Raw genomic sequence first — 21,290 nt, forward strand, 5'->3', positions numbered from 1 at the left:
AGGTACAGTAGCTCGGGGCCTCCTCGCGCGCCGGTCACGGAAGGTCCGCCACGCGGCACCAGTACGGAAGACGAGAAAAAAGGGCCCGGATTTTCCTCCCCTCCCGGGCCGCACCCGTCCGCGGCCCGGCGGATCGGTCGCTCGCCCCGCGGTACGTAGTACTGAGCCAGTCCTTCTCGACGGTAAGTATAATCTGGCCACGGATCTCCTCAGGTCTTTCCTCTTTACCACGTACTACTACTACGTACGTACGAACGCACCGGTGTAGGTATGAGTAGAACCGATTCTCGCCGGGAGGAGGGCCAGCTGAAACAAACGCACATATTACGTACGCCGCCCTCCTGTACGGGTTTCAAGGTCTATTTATATCTTGCAAAACGGAGAGGATGTGTAGGTAGGTACGTAGTAGTAGTAGGTACCTAAGAAGGGGCCTATCGGTGCTTAAGCGAGCCGGCGATTACGTATTGCTCGTATATATATATTTTTTTATGTTTATATTTATATTATTCTTCTTTTGTGAATACATACCGAAAGTATAAATTTCGCAAGCGTTCTTATCGAGGCCTGAACCAATTAATTTATGAAGATCCAGCCTCGGAAAGTATTTCTGAGCTAGTATTTAGTCTATATACCGGTGGAATAGAGTCGGGAGGGCTTCGAGCTACCGTATGAAGAGACCACCGCTCTATGACTGATGGGCTGAAACTGGGTCCGACATTTATTCATGGGCGGGGGGGGGGGGGAGCTCTGTCGACTCCATCGTATGGACAGACTAAATACTGGCTCAAAAATACTACTACGTACGTAGTACTTTTCCAGGCTGCATCCGTATAGTAGTCAGTTGATTGGTTTAAGCCCTGGTAAAGAGCCCTTGCGAACTTATACTTTCGAACATTTATTCATAGGGGGGGGGGGGGAGAGTATACCTACCTACTGTAGCATGAGCGATAAAAAGCATATATACGAAATCGCCGAGCCACCTCGCCAGTCACAGCCATCCATATAAGACAAGCAATTCCCTTTCTAGATGTTCCCATTTCTCTCACACACTAACTATCATCACACCGGTTACCTAGTGGTCTCCAAATCTTCTTCTTCTTTCTTCTTCCAAGCTCACCCATTCGCCTCACACGAGCACTCTTTCTCTCCCAACCCCATCATCCTCATCATCCATCCATCATGCCTTTCCACACCACCACCCCCCTCCTCCTGCTCGCCTCGCTCCTCAGCGTCGCCCTGGCCTTCCGCCGGACCTGCCGGCCCGACACGGCGGGCGCCCTCGGCGGCACCGGCTTCTACACCATGACCAACAGCGACACGTGGAGCAACGTCGCGGCGGACTTCTGCACCACCGTGCCCGAGCTGCAGGCCATGAACCCGGACGCCCCCATCACGACGAAGAACGTCATCCGCGTCCCCTGCCGGACGCGGCAGCGCGACTGCGCCCGCATCCCCGACACGGACTTCGGCTACTACACCGTCGTCGCCGGCGAGATCCTGACGCTGATCGCGGCGGACTTCTGCTCCACGCCCGATCGCTTGTCGCGCATGAACACCGACTTTGTGGACTATGACATCAAGCCGGGCATGGTCCTGAAGGTTCCTTGCGATTGGAACTAGCTATAATACTACGTACGTAGTGCGTACGTATAGTACGTCGCTTTGCCTCCTGCGGGGAATGGGCGACGAAATCAGTTATGAATTAGATTCTACTTTAGGGTGGAGATCTAGTAAGCAGTTGAACTGCTCCTTTTATCTTCTTCGACGGTAGAGTTGAGCTCAATGTATTTCGAAAGGAAAGAGGATAGTAGATGAAAACTCAGTCTCTCTTTATTAAATATTAAGAACTTGATTATCAATACCGGGATATAAAAACATGATATCGACAAGTCGATTCTTCAAGTGACGTATCTTTATATACTACGGTACAGGCCTAAGTAGTAGTATTACCCTTCAACGGTGCCTCAAAAGTTTAGTTTCCACTTCAAACCCTCTGGTTACTACTCTCGAGGGGTAATACGTACTACGTACTTACGCCTGGGACCTAGTAGTACTACGTAGAACGTAGTAGTACTACTATTTGGGGCATCCGGCGTTCGGCATGGCGCGGAATGGACCTCGTAAAGAAAATTTCGGTGTCGTTGAGTTGGGGTCGTCATTTACCGGCGCGGCTGCCTCTTGGAGCTCTGCACTCTGTCTCTGTCTCTGTCTCTGTCTCTGTCTCTGTCTCTGTCTCTGTCACCGTCTCTGTCACCGTCTCCGTCACCGTCTCCGTCACCGTCTCCGTCACCGTCTCCGTCTCCGTCTCCGTCTCCGTCTCCGTCTACACATGCTGATCATAATCATCATAATCGGACGTGATTACTGGCCGTGGGTTGTGTTGGTATAGGACAACTACGACCATTGTACTACAGTATGGACGACCCATCAGCAATTCGGCTTACCGCTGTTTGGTCTGCCGGTCTGCCGTCTGCCGGTCTGCCTGCTCCCCGGCGCCAATGCATGCCGTGCCGGCTCTGCAGAGATGATGCAGGCAGATACGGAGGAGAAGCGAAGGCGTCTGCTGGGCAACAGATGGTATAGACAGTTTCTAGTCCGAAGTAGCACGTCCTGATTCTACTCCCGGTACCTACTTCTTGACATGGCGGGGCGAGTCTCCCGAATCTCGAATCTGCCTGCATTACTCTGTACATCAATACCGAGTAGGTAACCCGAGTAGGTAGGGAGTACAGAGCGGTGAGCTCGCAGATGGAGGCGAGACAGTCAGGACAGGAGCAATCGACTGTCAACTCGCTCCTGCTGGGAGGCACGAGGACCTGGGCCGGCCTGGGGGCTGCGTTTGGACCGCTGGTTCTGGTTCAGCAGTAGAAGAAGTGCCGAGTCTGCGAGTCAGCAGAATCTCCTGTATCTGAGCGGAGTGGTGCGCTGCTGTGCGTAATCGAGGATGCCGCATCTTCTCTTCACCTGTTCCTCGCTTGCCGGCCAGAGGGGGTCGAGGTCGAGGAGGGGAGGGGAGGGGAGGGGAGGGGATCAGACGAGCGAGTTGAGTCGACGGCAGAGGGCGTGAATGGGGGGATGGGGGATGGGGGATGGTGGGCGGTGGTCGGTGGTCGGTGGTCGGTGGTCGGTGGTCGGTGGTCGGTGGGCAGAACAGTAAGTAATGGCGGCGGGGAAGTCAATGGTAGATCCGAGCGGCAGGCTTTTAAGGTTGGCACTTGTCACTTTTGAGACAAGACTGGGAAAAGGATAATGAGAATCATCGTAGTACGGACTGGGTACTGGGTACTGGGTGCGGGTGCTGGTGCTGGTACTGGTGCTGGTACTGTACTGGTGCTGGTACAGTACCTACTACGTACTATACAGTACGTACTGGACAAGGTACAAGGTACAGTACGGGACCAGGCACGGGACCAGGCACGGGACCAGGTACGGACAAGGGACGGGACCAGGCACGTAGGGGTCCTCCATGCCGGACAGGGACAAGGCCACCAGGCTAGTACTAGTAGCCCCGTTCGTCCGTACAGTCGAGTCGATCAATTCAAGCCGGGCGCCGGGCGCCAGGCGTCGGGGAAATAGTAGGACTAGTAGGTACTACAACTAATACAATAGTTCTCCGTATTTCGTCTGCCACCACCCCAAACGAGGTCGCGCGTTGGACTCGGGACCTCGTTGATACCGTACCTCTGGATCTGGATTCGGGCTGGCGAAGCGAGGTTCGGGACGGGGGCGACTTTTGCTTTGCCATCAACAGCAAGCGACTCTTCACGGGGCACAAGTCAACTGTACTAACTACTACTACCGGTACTCCTACGTCCCGCTTCCTTGATGTACAGATAGTCCGGAAGAAAACTCTCGCGCCTTTGCTTTGGGCCCCCCCTTCCCTTTCTAGCCGTCATCCAGAAGGAGTACCGTGCTTCGCCGACTGTACTCTGTACAGAGTCGGACAGACCAACCAGAGATCATGAAGCTTGGCCATCGAGCTGGTACGGGACGGAAGGAGCAGAGTCGACTGTCGGAAAGTCTAAAAAAAAAAAAAAAAAAACTCAATCCATCAAGCGCTTTCTCTTCGGCTCGGTAGTCGGTCAGGACGTAGTAGTACTACGTACTACTACTACTTGTAATACGTAGTAGTTCGGTAGGTCCTCAACGTTGTTCTGTCTTTCGGCATTCTCCTGGACAGAAGTCAACAATGTGACGCCGCTCGCGCGTCACCGTAGATACCGTAGGGCCCGGTACCGTCTGCGCATGATCGATCCGACCCCGTCGTCACTCATCGTCATATCCAGAAGTGGCTTCCAAACCCCCTTACGGTCCCCCATCCCTTCGCTTCTTGCCAATCAGACGATAGGATCGATGGTGTCGCTTGGGCCTGCTCGGGATCCTGGGCCCCCGGTGGACATGGACATGGACATGGGTATGGGTATGGGTATGGGTATGGATATGGATATGGATATGGATACGGGTATGGGTATGGGTATGATTAGGATATGGATATGGGTCCCTACCGTAGTAGATGCTGGCTGGGTCAGCTTCCATACTATACTGTACAGCATCAACAAACGTGGATTATTAATCGTTGCTTCCAGAAATTTGCTTCCAACCAACGGACAGGCCACTCTACAGTCCCAGCCAGAACCCCCATGGACTGACTACTACTACTACGTACTATTCTGTGATTATCACCATCTTGGTCTGTTCCCTTCGGGTCAACGAACGGTCCCTACAATTAGACTGACTACGGAGTATTACTTCCTTCTCCTTATTCCGTACAATTTCTGTATCATCTCCCCCCCCCCTTCCCCCTTCCCCCTTCCCCCTTCCCCCTTCCCCCCTCCCCTCCCATCAACAAACATCCTGAACCTTGGCCTTCCCGTCCCATCTGTTCCCCCCTTCCCGTAGTCTGGAGACTCTTGACCTGCTGCCTACTACTACTACGTACTACTACTACGTACTACTAGCTTGCCTGCCTACCGGTCCTAATCTAACAATCGATGATCTGCTCGGATCGAGAAATGAAAGTCGCCCTCGGACCTCCATCCATCGCCAGATTCCATCACATCATTTGTTAGCATCTGTACTCCTCGACGTCTGTTGCATCATCGCTCCCCTCATCTCTCTCCCTCATCTCTCTTTCCTCCCCCCGGATTCCACAGCTCCCGCCCTTCGCCCGCGAGTGATAGATACAACGACAACGACAACTACAACTACAACTACAACTACAACTACATACCCTCCCTACCTCCAGCGCGTGTGGTGCACAACTTCAGCATTCCCGGTTCAACAGCTCAGTGTCACCCCAATCCGCCTCGTATCACACAGTCCACGGCACCCATTCCTCCTCGAGAACTGCCCTGCCCTGCCCTGCCCTGCCCTGCCCTGCCCTCCGACACCCAAGACCCCTTCCCATCCCCCCCCCCAGCCAAAGAGAATAGCCTCCTGAAGGAGCGGTGTTGTTACTCATCCCTTACCGCCCAAATCGGTGGAAAACAGAAGGGGGAGAAGAGGATTCCGTCTGCAGATGTACGCATGTACGTAGTACTACGCGCCCTATCCAGATTCCGGATACCCAGACCTCCCCGGCTCCTTGTAAACACCACGCTACCACCGACGTCGTGCATTCCATTCCGACGCCCTCCTTGCCCGGCCCTGCCCGCCAATAGCAATAGCAAGCGCCTCCTAAGATCAGCGTGCAGGAACACACAACAAACCAAAACGCCCCCCCCCCCCCCCCCCCCCCCCGCCGTTGTGTTGCCCATCGGTTGCATTCGCCTTCTCCCAAACACAATCGCATCCCATCTCCTCCCCCCCTTGTCGCATCCTGCGCAATACAACAACCGCTCGCGATATTCGCCCCGGCAGGCATTCGACACTCGCTACCCAGTCGCCAGTCGCCAGCCACCACCACCACCACTCCAGAGGATCACCATGGCGGCGGAATCGAAATCGCAAACCATGCCTTATAACACTCGACGCAAGTCGCTCTCGTTGCCTTCGCTCGGCATACATCTGCCAGTAACTCACGCCTCCAGAGCGGCCGCCCGACTCTCACCGCCTTCAGTCGCCCCGACGGCTGAAATTCCCCCATCCAAGAAAATCAAACGGTCGCATGGAGACGCGTCGTCAATGTCACCTCCTCCGAAGAGAACCAGTTTAAAATATGACAACACACCGCCACCGTCGCCCGATGCCGAAGCCCACGGGTTGGAAGGGGTGAAGCCCCAGGAGATTGACTGGGTCGGAATCAAGGACGAGATTGTAGAAGCCGTCCTGGTTCAGCTACAGAAGACCGGTAACCGGCCTCATCTGGTCAAGGAACTTGCGGCTATCCTGTCGCAGAGCTTGAAGATTGTCGAACAGTAAGTGCTCCGGCGCCTCGCTACAACGCAACGCTAACCTGCGCAGGTCTGCGAACCCATCTGCGATCATTTCGTCGCGACTTTCCTCCTATCTCAAGCGGACGTGGACAGCCCTGGCGCCGTGTCCCGTCGCAAAGGAACTCGAGACGTTGCATCCTCGAAGAACATATTTCTACCTCACGACATGCCCGCGGCAAGCCATGCCCGACCCTCTGACCATACCATTCCCGTCCCGCGCCATCATCTCGCCCTCCGTATCCAGCGCCGCCTCGAGATCCGACGAGGCCGACGCCGAACGGAGAAGGGAACTCTCTCCATCCCCGGAAGTCGACCTCTCTTCCCCTGAGTACGAAGACGAGGACGTGACCACGCCACCCACCCCCACTGGGTCCTTCTCTGCCCGCGCCACCCAGACGCCGCGCCACCACCGAGCCACGTCGCCCCCCCTCGAGAAAGACGAGAAGGAATTTACCCAGACCGCGCGGGGCATGCAGAAGCGCAAGCTGAGCGCAGAGATCCGGATGAGTGGCGTGCCCTCGGAGATGACGGACCACCCAACACGAAGCTTAGACGACTCCCTGTTCGGCGAAGCTCGGAACCTGAATGTCCTCAACTCCTCCGTCTTCGCCAGCAGCCCCGCGATGAAGCCCACGATGAACCATCTCTCATTCAGCGCGATGAAACGCAATTTCGACGAGTGCAACGCCTGGGCCGATGCCACCGTCGACTGGGACTTGCGCAGTCCCGAGAACGTCGAGTTGGAAGAGCTAGACGGCATGTTTGACGACTTTTGATTTCGACATGGGGAAAGAGTGTGTTCGATTCGATGTATCTACGCGTACCCTGCGCTGGGTGGGCGCGGATGCCCGATCCACGGCCTTCCTATCCCCTTGCCCCTCGATGGAGCTTGCCGCTGTTGCAGTTGTGCGACCACACAAAGAACGCCGGGGAGGAACAGGATTCGGTTCACGAGCGTCAGTTGACAAGCCATACTCCGATCCGGGAGACGAAAGGCGAAATTTTAGATTGGGCATGGATGTTTTGTTACCTTCTCTCCCCTCCTTTTCCACGTTTGCGTTTGCGATGCGAGTGTCGGTATGCGCTGCCGTTATTTGATGGCGCGACTCGCGCTCTGCGGGATAAGGCGTTCCAGGAGCGTCACTTCAATCCACACAATGATGTGGGTTTTGTAATTATATATACGCGCGTCGAGCAGCGATTCTGTTCCGATGAGCATTGTTTAGGGAGAAGGCGTGCGCGATGGTGAGCTGGGCTGGCGTATAAGGATAGAGTGGGTCATTGAACTCTGCTAGAGGGTTACCGTATTCGAGAAGTAAATGAATAAGACGATTGCTCCACCGGCATCACATCTGTACCTCTCTCTCTCTCTCTCTCTCTTTCTCCCCCTCCCCCCTCTCTCTACCTCAACATCCGCTCTCCCCAGTCAATTCGTCCTGCCGTGCCATCCATCACCCACCGCAAACTCCGTCTCCACCCCTAGCCACCACCACAGCAGGAGTAGGTCGCTCCCTATCTACTTATCTACTCACTACTCGCAACTTCACTACTTCGCAACTTCGCAACCAACCAGCCCGCCAGCCCACCCACCCGCCGCCTACTCAGTACTCAGTCCTTTCTTTTTTTTTTTTTTTTTCAGTGTGTTGTGTGTGCGGAAGTGCGTTGCGTTGCGTGTGTGTGTGTTGTGTTGTGTTGTGTATGTCTATCTATCTATCTATCTATCTATGCTAGCTAGATCTCTTCTCTTCTCTTGTCCTGTTCTGTTCTTGTCCTGTTCTGTTCTTGTCCTTTTTATGTTCTCTTCTCCTATTCCCATTCCATCATCTCACGATCCTCACTCACGATACCGAGCTGGTTTCCGTGCGCGGATGGGAGGGGGGGGGGGGGGGGTTCACTACTGATGCAGAAAAGGTTTTTTTTTTTTTTTTTTTTTTTTTTTTTTTTGGTTTGTTCGTACGCGTGGTTGTAGCTATGGTATTTATCTATCTATCTATCTATCTATTGTGTTGTGTTGTGTTGTGTTGTGTCTGATTTTCTTGGGGGGAGGGGAGGGGGGGAGGGGGAGGGGGGGGGGAGGAAAGGGGAGGAAAGGGGAGGAAAGGGGAGGAGGGGGGGGGGGGGGGGGGGGGGGGGGTTGTTTTGTTTGTTTTCTCTCTACCTACCTTCTATGACTGAGTCATCACTCATCGCTATCGCTATCACCCATCACCATGAATGTGCATGGCGGCGGTTGAAATGAGAGGTGAGAGATGGGAGGGGAATGGGGGATGGGGAATGGGAGGTGAGAGGTGAGAGGTGAGAGGTGAGAGATGAGAAGTGAGAAATGAGCGGGGAGTGGAGACTTGGTGTGAGCATTTGTTTGCATGTACGCGAGCAGGCGAGCAGGCGAGGCGAAGCGCGGGGTTTCCTCTCTCCTTCGGGAGGTGAGATGAGGTGAGGTGAGATGGGATTCTTGTGTGTGGATTTATGGTCGGTAGGTATGGTATGTAGATAGGTAGCTAAGTAAGTAAGTGCACATCTTAATTATCAAAGTCAAGCTGCTTGCTTGCTTGCTTGCCTGCCTGTTGTGTAAGTAGAGGATATATATATATGTGTGTGTGTATATATATGTGTGTGTACGTGTGTTTCGTCCATCCCGCCGCGGCTGGGTAGGAGTCTTTCAGCTGCGAATAAAGGAGCGAGGAGCTTTGGGTTTTGGGTTTGGGGTTTTCGAAGTTGGAAATGGAAATGGTGAGCTGGTGGATAACAGGATGGGAACTGGGCAGAGGGAGATTGTAGCAAGGATACCGGTAGCTTTGTTTCCGAAAATGTGAGTGGTCACTAGCTAGCTAGGTCAATCCCTCTGCCGGATGATCTGGCGCGCAAATCTCAAATGGTGAATTGATTGATAGACGTCGAGAGGGTCTCTTGGAAATTTTAACCTTTTTTTTTTTTTTTTTTTTTTTTTTTTTTTTTTTTTTGGAAGGACTGCAAAGGGTGTCTAGATGGCCTGGTAGCTGCTAGATCAGACGCAACGGAAAAGGATAAGGAACAGGGGGAAACGGGAAGAGGCTCCCTGACACTGCTTTTCTTCTGGCCGTCTCTAGCGACTTCGCTTCTATCATCTTCAGAAACCAGGTCCGACTTGAGCATCGAGAACCTCCCAGGTCCCGTAGTGATCCACCGCCAGCTCCTGCTCCCATTCCACCTCTTCCTCCCCGCTTCCGTGAGCTGGCATGTGGATTTCTGCCGTCGTCGAAACAGGAGAACTCGCTTCCCCCGTTCCGCTTCTCTGATCTGCTTCAGGCTGCCGCTGTTCTCATGCTTGTACGTGTGTGGATGTTCTTACCGCGGGATGTTCATGCTGCTTTACCTGATCAGAACCCAGAACCCCGGGAGCAGCAGGAGGGGTGAGAACACGTCTGCCATCTCTCCCAGAGACCTGTCTATGTGCGATTGGAAGGTCGCGGGTGCAGTCACGTAGCCCGGACGGCATCGTTATATACTCGAAGGAACCCGAACCGTGTCCGTGAGGCCGTTTTCCACTTCTGTCCCTCGGCTGTACGGATTATATTGCAGGCGCTGCAAGAGGGGGGAGTAGTCGACGGCCGACGCTGGCCCGGGTACGAGGCGTAAGTATCCCATCTGTAGGGCCTTGAATGAAGTCCACAGCGGACGCAAGACTCAGAAAGAAGGCGTGCATGAGGTAGGGGAAAAGTGGTATTGTGATAGGGGGGATGTTCGCGGAGAAGCACTGGGCTGTTTTGCATGTTGCTTGTTGCTGTCCGTATCAGTTCGCTGGGTGCAAAATATAGAATCTGGAATAGATGTCTAGCCTCAATCTTCCGCAATGGGTGGACGGCTGTGGCGGTTTTGATTCTGCTGTCGTTACAAGTGATGATGTCGAAATTATCGACTTGCGGGTCACTTTTCCAAATTTCGTCAAGTGAGTGACCTTGAAGCGAGGCGGTTGTCGTGGAGTATTTTCATTGAGAGCGTGAGCATAGGATTTCATCTCAAAGGCCAGCTGGACATCTGGTAGAGCAAATATGGCAGACGAAGGTATGAATGAAGTTTTTATATACCTCCCCAACCACCTAGTCCATACTCTCGTTCTTTAGAAATTCGCATAGACACCACATCCGCGTACGGACATACCCAGGTAGATTCCCGAATTGGGAGAGATATCCCGGCTTTTCCCCAGATCCGCAGGCCCTGGGTGGATTCTGAGGGAAAGAGAAGTAGCCAGCACTGAAAAGCATCCATAAAAGACACCACCCGGTCTTTTCCTCTCACCCAACGAGAAAAAGCGTAGAGCTGGCATGGTTTAGAGATCGCGACTCCTGCTTTGCGGACATCCGGTTCTGTTGCTTAGTAGCGGTAGCATGTGTCGTGACTAGGAGGTCTCCAGGGACTTTACTTACCTGCAAGCGTTTTCGGCTATGGGATCTCCAGGAACTTACCTTTCTTGCAAGCCTTTTCGCCGCACTCGACTCTGTTATCATTCCAGAAATTACTGTCATTTCACAAACATGAGTATCCTACTGTAACCTATCAGCTAAGCCTTCATATGAGTTGAGGTACTTACGCGCTTTATCAAATCTTGAAACCAGTTATGCGAAGCTTGCGTGAGTAAACACGGAATATGCCTATGTGACCCATGATCGCATCTGTGAGATGTGTGAACATCTTTTATGTCCGATATCGCGAACGACTTTACTGAGCTATTGTGTGACCTGCTCTTCGAACTTCGGAAATAAGGATAAGTATAACTCTAAAGATAAGGTGAATGGGCTGGTTGACGACTTCATGTATACGTGGTCGACGAAGGTCTTAGAAACTGGTACTTTAAGCTCATCGAAGAACACAATGGCTAAGTACGTATGTCGAATCTTCAAACAGAAATGCAGCTTTAAAAAGTCGCCATACTCGACTGTGTTGCATTAGCAGAATATTGCCATTAGTTCCTCCACTATCCAATGCGTAGAGATTCTACACCCATCCATCTCAGGCGTCAAGTACCTTTCGGAATAGCAGTAAGGCCTCCTGAAGAAATGACATCCCACAGACATATCGAGTCTGGTTCAGTAGCTACATGAGCGAGAAATTCGAGCGGACTTCGGAGCGATGTTGCAAAGATATATGTCGTCTCTGCACCAAGCCTAGGCAGGCGAATCAGAGAGCAATATATACAGAAAACCATCATCTGTCCGGTCAAGTTCCGGCAGACATCCCGGGTAGAAAAGGCTGCATCGTAACGTTGATGGTGAACAATACGTCAGTCGGCCTACAAATACCTCAGATGGTGCATCGCAGAGTACCCAGGTATTGGATACTATTCTAAGCACCCCACTACGATCGTTTCCGTGGAAATCCAGGGGCAAGTAGATTGAAAGGTCACACTTCTCGGAGCAGGATCGGCCCAGAGCCCGAAAGCGAGGCTTGCACAGGCTCACTTCAGACTAAGAGCATCAACGTTTCAAGGGCACAAATACAGGAAGGAAGCTTGCACGTTCATGTGCAATTGTTGCAATTGAGATATCTTGAATCAAGCACGGAAAATTATGGGAGTGGATGATGATTTTGAGGAAGTTGTTCAGGTGTATTACTACGAGTGTACACCCGCTGTTCTTGCGCATTACTCTCTGTGAACTGTTCAATAGCCGCAGCAAGTGTACGATTTCTTTACTGGTACAGACGGACTTTGATAAGGCCACGATGCTGAGCGCTGTTGTTGTGATTGTCTCGTTTGCTATCCTTTTAGAAGTTGCTGTCATCTCTACGCTGCGCTTCCGTAATCGTCTCATTCTTCTGCAATTCAGCTTAATGAAATAGATCTCCAACATTATCCAGCAGTCTTTCATCTCCAACCTCTCCGTTCTTCCAAGCTCATACTGTTTCCTGGTCTTCGTAGCAAATAGACCTATAGTGTGGTCTTGTTTGTGGTTGAGGTAGTCTTCGCTGATGATTACTTTCCTAGACGGTGCATCGGCTACTTTATTCCTTTCTCCTTTGATGTATTTGATGATCATATTGAAAGCTCTTAGCTCAGCGGCCTAACGAGCATACATTCTCTCTTGGATAGCTCTAAGCACAAGAAGAAGGTGAAGGGCTGGTAGTTGATGTAATCACACTATCTTCCTCACAGCCCAACATATGCTACTATTTGCGAAAAAGTTCAACCATAACCAAGATATCACTTCTATAAGTACTACAGTTCCTCTAGGTCACAATGAAGGTGGCGCTATCAAATAGCAAGAATGCCTCACTCCCGTCGTCTGCAACGCAAAGCCTCCAGAAACACAAGCTGATCCACATCAGCTTCACAAATATCTGGGTACTAGCACAGGCTACCCATATCATTAAACACAGCTCTAAGGTAACGCGGGACTCATAACGTATACAAGACTGCTGTGAATCTTTTTCCTTGCTGCCAGTTGAGCAAGCACCATCATTTCAGATGTCTCGAATTTTGGTTACTGAGAATATTTGTACCCTATTAGGTACTTGCATATATCGCCCAATGATCTCCCCAGTGCTGCCAGAGGAGGGCCGTGAAAGCACTCGGAATATATCAAATGCCTTTCCAACACATCCCACCCCGTAGAAGAGAAGCAAGTGGATATTATTCGAGGACTCGCCGAACCTTAGATCTGAGATGGCATGAGGTACTTATTCAAGGATTGTACTCTTATAGATCGACTAAAGCTCAGATCTCACCCTTAAATACTACCAGGCTTGACTAAGGGGCTAATGAATGCTGTAGACTAGTGAATATCCCACATGAGCTCATCTTAGGTCCGACTGAGCAGGACAAAGAGAAGCACTAGATATAAATACTCACAGCCAGAGACAGGCATTTGGGAGGAGGGAACAAAAGCAGCTTTCTGATATTTCTCTTCCGTCACTGCAATCGATGTCTCCGGTAGTTTTTTTTTCTCTGTACGCACCCGTCATTGTCAATGTAACCTTATGGCGTCTTGGGCCCGCACCACTTGTTGCAGTATACTAAGTAATCACCATTTCCTATATCCCCAAGGCGAATTTTTCTCGAAAAGTTGTTGTCATGCGAAAATCTGTCGCTCTCTTTATAGATGCTGTCATCTGTTTGCATCTATCTCGAAGCCGGGGAAGTACCAACCAGATACCTAGAGAAACTCATTTACAAACATGCAGAGCCCCGAGATGGAGAGAAAGCAGACAACAAGAAGGTTGAAGGAAGGAACCCAATCAGTCAACAGCGAGCGGGGGCTTGAGTACGCTTCGATACTCCATCACCATCACATCCCACATCACCCCATCTTCGTCGCCATAACAGCTCGCTCGCTCAGAGACCCCTTTTTGCGCAACTGGACTCCCAGTACTCTGATCAGATTTACCCAGGTTTTCTACTTATTTGAATGTCAGGTCTGGAGACTAGTTGCCTCTCTGGAATGTAGACACAGGTAAGGCTGATTTTTATATCAGTTCCTCTGGATACGGAAATTTTTCTTGCCATAAGGGTGTCTCATTACGACTGTCACAGTGCTTTCATAACTAAGAAGCTACACATCGATCGCAGTATCTAGCTAGCTGGAAACAAGCTCTACGAATAACACCAGCGATGTGAGCCCAGACTATCTTCCCAGGATATTATACACTTCAATTCAAAGGAAGGAGATCAGATTCGTTTTGAGAAAAGCCTGCACGAATCACAGAGCAGAAATCTGACATCGAATTATGGCACTTATCAAAAGTATCGATTGAGCTACGCCTATGACCAATCTACTTTCATCCCGAGATCAAGAAAACAAGAGAACCCCTGGCAATAGACGAAAGAATCAATGACAGAAGATCACAAACAATCACTCACGCAAACGAGAAGAAGAAGAAGAAAAAAAAAAAAAAAAAGCTTCGATCTAACCAACGAGCTCAAACGAAAAAAGAAGACTCGGCCTCGTGTTGCCGTTGCTGTTGCTGTTGCTGTTCTCGCTTAACAAAGTTCGCCAAAAGCGAGACCAATCCACAGCCGCCGAAACACGCCAGCCTCTTCCCTCTGCTCCAGAAGTCTGCATACCCATATCGAAGATTCCATACCGCAAAAGAAGAAGAGGACAAGTACACAGCCGCAGCCAAGGTCCACTTCGACCCAAGTCGGGTACGTATGAAAGAAAGCTGCTTGCAACAGAAAAACCCCAAGTCGCATCTTCAATCCCCGCCTTCTGCCATTACATTCCATTTCCAATTCCACATACGAACGAACGATGACCAGGGGGCAGGCAAACATAAAGAAAAACCCGGCATCGATCGCGCCAGTATCGCTCTAGAGGTCTACGATCCGGAGAATCGGTGCGGGCGCTTTGCTTTCTACTAGAGCTGCTGCCGCATTTTCGACTTGGCCATCGATCATTGTAGCAACTACAGTGCGAACATTGCAAATCACCACGTTTCGAGTGAGCTTTGGTTTCGAGCGGAATTCCAACCATTCATGTTATTATTTCCAATCAGGCTTTCGGCTGTGAGACAACGAGCGACCTAGTCAGAGGTCTTGACTTCCCTTATGCGCTGCTTGCTCGCGCGGATCATGAGGCTTGGAATCACGAGTCCTTTTGGAATCCCTGCTCGCAAGGCCACGACGATATACCCACATCTCCTTCAAACCACATAGCCATGAAGAATCGCTACCCGCGACCATTAACCGGCCACTTGTTCCACAGATATAAGAAGAATCTCGTCAATCTCCAGTGGACGACTCTCCAAAGCATGCATGCGATGGATTACATTACCTACACACGTCACTCTACTCTGGTCTCATTATACCACAACCAACCTGATCGAGACAAAATACTGACTACGCAGAGTGAAGAGATTGGTTGGTACTTGCTTACGCATACGCTGTCAAATCTCACGGCATTGGATTCGACCGCTAATTGTGATATGTGAGCTTCTGGCGAGCAAGTGGGTGGGAGTGAGGGAGGGCGGCGGCAACGATGTCTTGCTTGATCGCTTGACGATGAGTTTCATAGGGTTGGTTGATTGGTGGTTTCGCTCTGCGCTGCTGGCGGGCTGAGGCGCAGACAATTCTTCAGGGCGAGAAACATCATCGATGTGGTCCATAAATGGTTAGCATACGATAGATAATCCGGACGGCCAAATCAAGAATATCCGAGCAAGCCCTTTGAACACCCCCCTCGCATTTGAAAGAGCGTGCGTTTCTGTCTGCAGTAAGCAACTTGAACGATAAAAGCAGACTGAGCAAATGGTACTGTCCATAAATTGACTCGGGGTATCAAATCATATACGCCTCCATCCCACAAACCTATTTACGACCCCCTCAGTTCCTCTTGCCCCTCGACCTCCTTCTGCTCAGACCAACCCTCTCACCCCCCTCACTAAGACTTGTACCGATTCCCGAATCGGTCATTCCTCTCCTGTAGTCACCAACTGCCTCATCGTCCTCGTCATCCGCTTCCACCAGCCCCGTGCCCTCCATCGCAACAAATTCCTCGCTATCCTCGTCTTTAACAGGCGGCTCGTCCTTGATTTTTGGCACAAATATTAACGGCGCCTGTCGACCATACGTAGGGAACGTCCGCGGCGTATCCGAAAGATCAGGCTCATCGCTTTCCCCTTGATCGTCTTTAACACCCACAGCGCTGCCATCGCCTTCCTCTTTAACTTCCGTCTTGACGTCCTTACCTCCGAGCACCATCCGAGCCAGCAACCACCCCAAAGCTGCAAACAAGACTTCAGATATCCAAAAAGCGGCAGTAAATACGACGAATGACATGATGCGGTGGTTGTACATCACCCATCTCAGGCCCCCGAAGCGGGCTTTAAATGTAATCCGGGCACCGTAGACTTGGACATCCTGCCCCGCTTGAAGCTCTAGCATCGCGAAGGCAGGGATATTCTTCCGCCCTCGTAGGAAAGAGGCGGATTCCGCCATAGGGATGTGCAGGACTTCAGACTCGTGCTTCAGACCGAGCACATAGAGGGGTAAGGAGAACAGGCGTTCTGAGAGGGAAACCAGGCGTGAAGTGTATGTCAGGATTGCAGGACGGCGGGAGGAGAATAGAACGTGGTCTTTCGACAGAGCGAGTGTAGGCCCAGCGATCGGGGTGGTGGAAGGGAGGGGCGTGTAGGACGGAGAGAGCAGCGAGAGGGAGAGCATAAAGTTGCCTCGGTGGAGGTTCGGTGGAGAGCGCGGGAGATGCAGGGAGAGGCTTATATCGTAGGCTTGTTGGGATGTAAGGGAGGTAGAGAGGGCGGCTATGCCGTAGGGATGGGGGCCATCGCTGAGGAGGGGAGTGGTAGATGTTAGATGCTTGCTTGTAGTTGAATAAGGATTAAGGAATAAGGGATAAGGAATGGGAATGGGATGGAGGAAGTACCCGTATTGTAGGTGGATGACACGATCGATATCGATTTGGGGGATGTAGCAGTAGTAGAAGAGGATGTAGGCGAAGACTGCGACACCAAAGAGGACTGCGGATGAGATCAGGAAGAGAAGGGAGTTGAGGTAGGTTTGGCGCGCTGGCTTCGACGTCGCGACGCGGACGGGCTTGAGAATGAGGTCCTGCAGTGTATTCATTATGTTAAACAATATCAGCAAAACCAAACCTAGGCTCTGGTGGAAGAAAAAGAAAGGCAGAGAAAGAGGTGCCCGTCTTCTACCATCGTCGATGCGCCGCAATGCTCGTGGAGAGAGAGCTGAGTCGCTCGGTCGTTTGGTCGTGTTCTGAAATGGATGACGTCGCCCATCACATGACATGCTTTTCTCGCGTGGAGAAAGGGGGCTGCCCAAAACAAAACAAACCAAAATATGGATCTTGTGCATCTATGGGCAGCCAAGGAGTTGGATCATAAGAAGAAGATATTACTAGCCATGATCATAGTAATCAGCGCACTGCCTATTACCGGGTGAAATTTACATTTCATTATTTACAGTACAGATCGATAATAGATCATAAATACTTCCGGTCATTTCGTGAAATCCTAATTCCTCAGATATACAATCCTAATACTCGTAACTCTGACAAACTATCAATCTCGGACTTAACCTTGCCCTAAGTGACGCAAATCCAACTAACTCGCTTATAGGAAAGGAAATATTGCCTGCCTCTCTCCCATCCCAAGATGCTCAGCAGTTCTGCAGATAATTGCTCGGCACAAGACCGGGCCTGCCATTCTTCCCTGCCACCTCAGCCTCCCACCATCCATCGTCTTGAAGTCTCAAGACAGCCAGGACATCTCCTTTGGCGAAGCTCAGTTCCTCGGGAATGGCGGCTTGGTACATGTACATCGCACGTGCTAAGACTGGTTAGTATTCCATCAGATCTATAGATTGGGAGTTCGTACCGAAATGAAGAATAGGTCGCCCTTCTCTATTGTACTGTCTGACATCTGCGACACTCTTACTTCGCTGTCGAGTGATCTGTTGGCTCGACTGACTACCCCCGTACTGGCTACCTCCGTACTGGCTCATCGATCTAGAATTGGCAGATCCCACGCTTCTACCGCCTCTCTGAGATCCCCCATATTGAGAGCCATGACTGTCATCCGGAGCAGGGGCAAGCTGCATCTGCATGGACATATCGTTGCTAACATGACTGCTATTAGGTCGCTGTTGATCGCGGAAAGGAGCTGGTGAAACAGCGCGGGCTATATCACCCGGCGAGTTGTGGCTGTAATACTGGTCTGAGCCATGCTTCTGGGGAGTTGAGCGAGTCGAGGATTGAGCACGAGAGCGTTGGCTACCCGTATAAGGATTTGGAGAAGCAGATCGGTATGATTGTCTTGCATCAGCTTGCACAAGAGGTCGAGGCGAAACACTGCGTGGAGGTGCTGGCGATGTAGCTCGGGGCATGTCACTTCCGCGAGTGCCTGGACGTGATTGCGATCCTGACCCGTAACCACTCTGAGAACCAGGCCTCGATGCGCTGAACATGGTCTGGGTCTGATCGACATACTTTTGACGACTTTGCTGCATGGCCTTCGAAGTGAAAGCTGGCTGTGGCAATCCGAGCATCTGCACAGGCTGGTCATACGATGGAGGGGGCGTTCCTCGCATACCTGCGATCAAAGAACCGTTAGTCATCTGAGATCCTATAGGTCTTTTACTGGGGCTAGCTCCAGTTGGTGGAGTTGCAACCCCGTGGTAATTATCTGCCGAGATCCGCTTTGATGAGGCTTTCGTCACCCCCTTCAACTCGGCTAATGCTTTGGCAATTGGATCAAGCTCCTCCTCTTGCGATGGCTTGCTTGGAGACGTTTGGCTCCTCTTATCTGAGGCTGTGACATCGAACACATTGTTCCCAACATTCAATGCAAAGGTTGCTCGGGGATCGACGGGTTCCGGACTAGCCGTAGGTCTGTCACTGATCAGATTCTGCGATTCCCGACCATAAATCTGAGGTCTCCTAGAGGGGCTGCTTTGTACAGTGGCTGATGATCTAGCGGACCACGTGTTTCTGTTTGATGGTGTCACAGCTTGTTGCTCTTTCTCCTTGTTGCTCTTGCGTCGGAATGGGCTGTGGCCTTGGAAGAATCCACTCTTCTTCTTCATCACCTGTTTCTCAGGCGAGGGTGCAACTTGCTTGACAGGCGAGGTCTTGCCACTAACGGGATCGTTGGTTGAAAATGAAGTTGGATTGGAATATTCGCTGTTTGAGTCGCGACTGGATGGCCGGACTCCACTGTGAGCAGAGCTTCTGTCTGAGGGAGGTGCTGTGCGGCAAAGCATGGTCATTCCGTCCATCGGGTAAGGGTCATGTGGTACTGCGGCGAGGGGTCCATGCTGCGATTGCTCGTAAGTGAGTTGATTTTGTTGACGCGAAGCCTCGTGTTGAACTTGTCTTTGCTGAGCTTGATACTCAAGTTGCTGTCTAGGAGCTTGTTTCGGCGGAGGCTGCTCAAGGTGCTGCTGCTGACGAGCTTGTTTTGGCTGATACTCAACCTGAGGCTGTTTGATCGCCTGGTACTCAACTTGAGGCTGTCTGTACTCAACTTGGGTTTTTTTGACAGGCGGAGGCTGATATTCAACTTGAGGCTGTCTATACTCAACTTGAGGTTTTTTGACAGGCGGATGATGGTATTCAACCTGAGGCTGTCTGTATTCAAGTTGAGATTTTTTGGCGGGAGGAGGCTGGTGGTCAAGCTGCTTGACAGGTGGTGGCTGATAATCCTCGACATGTGCTTGTCTTGATCTATCCGCAACTACCTTTTTGGGAGTCAAGGTAGTTTCGCGGCTGGGAGGGGTCTCAGGCTCATGAGCAAGATTTTTGGCGAGAACAGACTGGGGGTCGTGGTGAGATTCGTACGTAGATGGTTGTGGCGAGGAGCTTCTGAATGCTGGGTTGATAGTGCGTGGGAATTGAGCAACAGAATAGTGGTCGTCCTCGGATGCTTCAGATGCAGTGTCGCTGACATCGCCGCGGCAGAAGTTGATGTATTTGGGAGGGTCAGGGATCTCCTGGCCTGTTCCACATTCCTTGATGAAGGTAGCGATATCCTTCTCAACTTCGCAGTTCTCGAGTGACAGGCGCACTTTCTCGCAAGAAGCGTCGTCACTAACACAGACGGTCGAAGCGATGTTGGCAAAGCTCCAAAGACTGCTCTTCATGAAGTCCAGTCGTTCCTCCTCGAGGTCTTGAAATTTATCGGCCGCGGCTTTCCAATCTCTATTCCATCTTCCAGTAGTCTCCTCGAGCGCCTTGACCGCATTTTCGTACTCCGTGTTCGATGCCGCAAGATTTATCTGTGTCTTCTCCAGCTTAGCTTTGTTCTTTCTCTCCTCTTGGCCCATGACCATATGACCTTGTGCCAGGTAGCCCTTGATCTTTAGGCACTCTTGCTCGTATTTGTCTCTGGTCTGTATGTGTCAGCGTGCAAGCTATGCCAACCATAGAGAGCATACCTTGTTGACTTGGTTGGTCTGCTGAACCTTGACTTTCAATAGTTTCTCAACACCACCCTGGACAATCTTCCTTCGCTCTTTCATTGCACCCGCAAATGCCGCCAGCGGCTCCTCCAGCTCTGTTTTCATCTGGCTGGCAATGTTTTGGTGCGATTTACCCATGTGCTCAACTTCCCCGCGCACTACATCCAACGAAGCCCGTAGCGTTCCAGCCTCCTGAGAACCCAATGGCTTTCGTGATAGGGCGATGAGCTTGCGTGCATAATCATCCTCGAGAGCTGCGCGGGCTTCGACAGGGTTAGCAGGCATTCGTACACAGTGGTTGTTCGACATACCGAGATAGAAAGACTTGAGTTCGTCGCAAGTTTGCTTTGCATTTTGCATGCGTAACAGCAGAGGCTCGACTCCCGCATCATCTTTGCCCCAGAAATTGTTTGCGAAGCTCATGGAGACCGAAGGTGCATCGGAAACGGCTGAGGGCATCTTGCCCAGCTCGGTTTGACTGATAGATACAGCAAAGGCAGTGTTGTGATCGGGATCTGGTGTATTTACTTGTCGGAGTCGAGTTCTTCGATTTGTCGCAAGAATATAGCTTCTGGTTTCCAAAATATGAAAGTTGTTAAGGGTTAGCAGAGATGGGCGAACGTATTGGGTCTTGGTCAGAGAAAAGCCGATGCTGTTCCTTTCTGAGTCGGAATATTGGATTATTGACAAGGCAATCCGTTCACCGAGCAACGAGTGTCCCGCAAGTTGCTTACTTAACGCGGGCGGACCTGATAATAGGGGTAGCCCGTGGCAGAACTCTCACACACGTGACTGCCGATGGCAACATTGAACGATGCTTCGAACGAACTGCGTCATATCGTCTCTGCTCTTCCCTAGACATATATCCATCTTACGGAATTGTTATGATCTCTGCCCTCCGGCTTTTCGAACAAATCTATGTATGAGAATCCGAGGTTTTCTTGAGAGATCCGACCTGCACCCATGTTCGAGGGCTTCATCACTTTGGTTCTGTCAACTTGACTCTCGTAAAGTGA

General features: G+C 51.3%; 4 protein-coding genes across 4 annotated transcripts; 2 read left to right on the forward strand and 2 right to left on the reverse strand.

Moving 5' to 3' along the window:
* Positions 1-1,179: 1,179 nt before the first annotated feature.
* On the forward strand, positions 1,180-1,620 carry L3040_003358 (uncharacterized protein; the record flags this gene model as incomplete). Its single annotated transcript, XM_007297480.1, has 1 exon — positions 1,180-1,620. The coding sequence occupies one exon, from the start codon at positions 1,180-1,182 to the stop codon at positions 1,618-1,620; it is 441 nt and encodes a 146-aa protein (XP_007297542.1).
* Positions 1,621-5,925: 4,305 nt separating this feature from the next.
* On the forward strand, positions 5,926-7,150 carry L3040_003359 (uncharacterized protein; the record flags this gene model as incomplete). The annotated part of the gene is made up of 2 exons (XM_007297481.2): positions 5,926-6,356; positions 6,403-7,150. 2 exons carry the CDS (start codon positions 5,926-5,928, stop codon positions 7,148-7,150), a joined length of 1,179 nt encoding a protein of 392 aa, XP_007297543.1.
* Positions 7,151-15,666: 8,516 nt separating this feature from the next.
* On the reverse strand, positions 15,667-16,926 carry L3040_003360 (uncharacterized protein; the record flags this gene model as incomplete). Its single annotated transcript, XM_066154440.1, has 2 exons — positions 15,667-16,630; positions 16,727-16,926. 2 exons carry the CDS (start codon positions 16,924-16,926, stop codon positions 15,667-15,669), a joined length of 1,164 nt encoding a protein of 387 aa, XP_066012400.1.
* A 549-nt stretch (positions 16,927-17,475) lies between these two features.
* L3040_003361 (uncharacterized protein) lies at positions 17,476-20,733 on the reverse strand (the record flags this gene model as incomplete). Its single annotated transcript, XM_007297489.2, has 4 exons — positions 17,476-17,645; positions 17,694-20,205; positions 20,251-20,537; positions 20,586-20,733. The coding sequence occupies 4 exons, from the start codon at positions 20,731-20,733 to the stop codon at positions 17,476-17,478; spliced, it is 3,117 nt and encodes a 1,038-aa protein (XP_007297551.2).
* Positions 20,734-21,290: the final 557 nt, after the last annotated feature.

The sequence above is a fragment of the Drepanopeziza brunnea genome, assembly GCF_022702325.1.
Source record: "Drepanopeziza brunnea f. sp. 'multigermtubi' strain 214-2 chromosome Unknown ctg4, whole genome shotgun sequence".
NCBI classification, from domain to species: Eukaryota; Fungi; Ascomycota; class Leotiomycetes; order Helotiales; family Drepanopezizaceae; genus Drepanopeziza; species Drepanopeziza brunnea.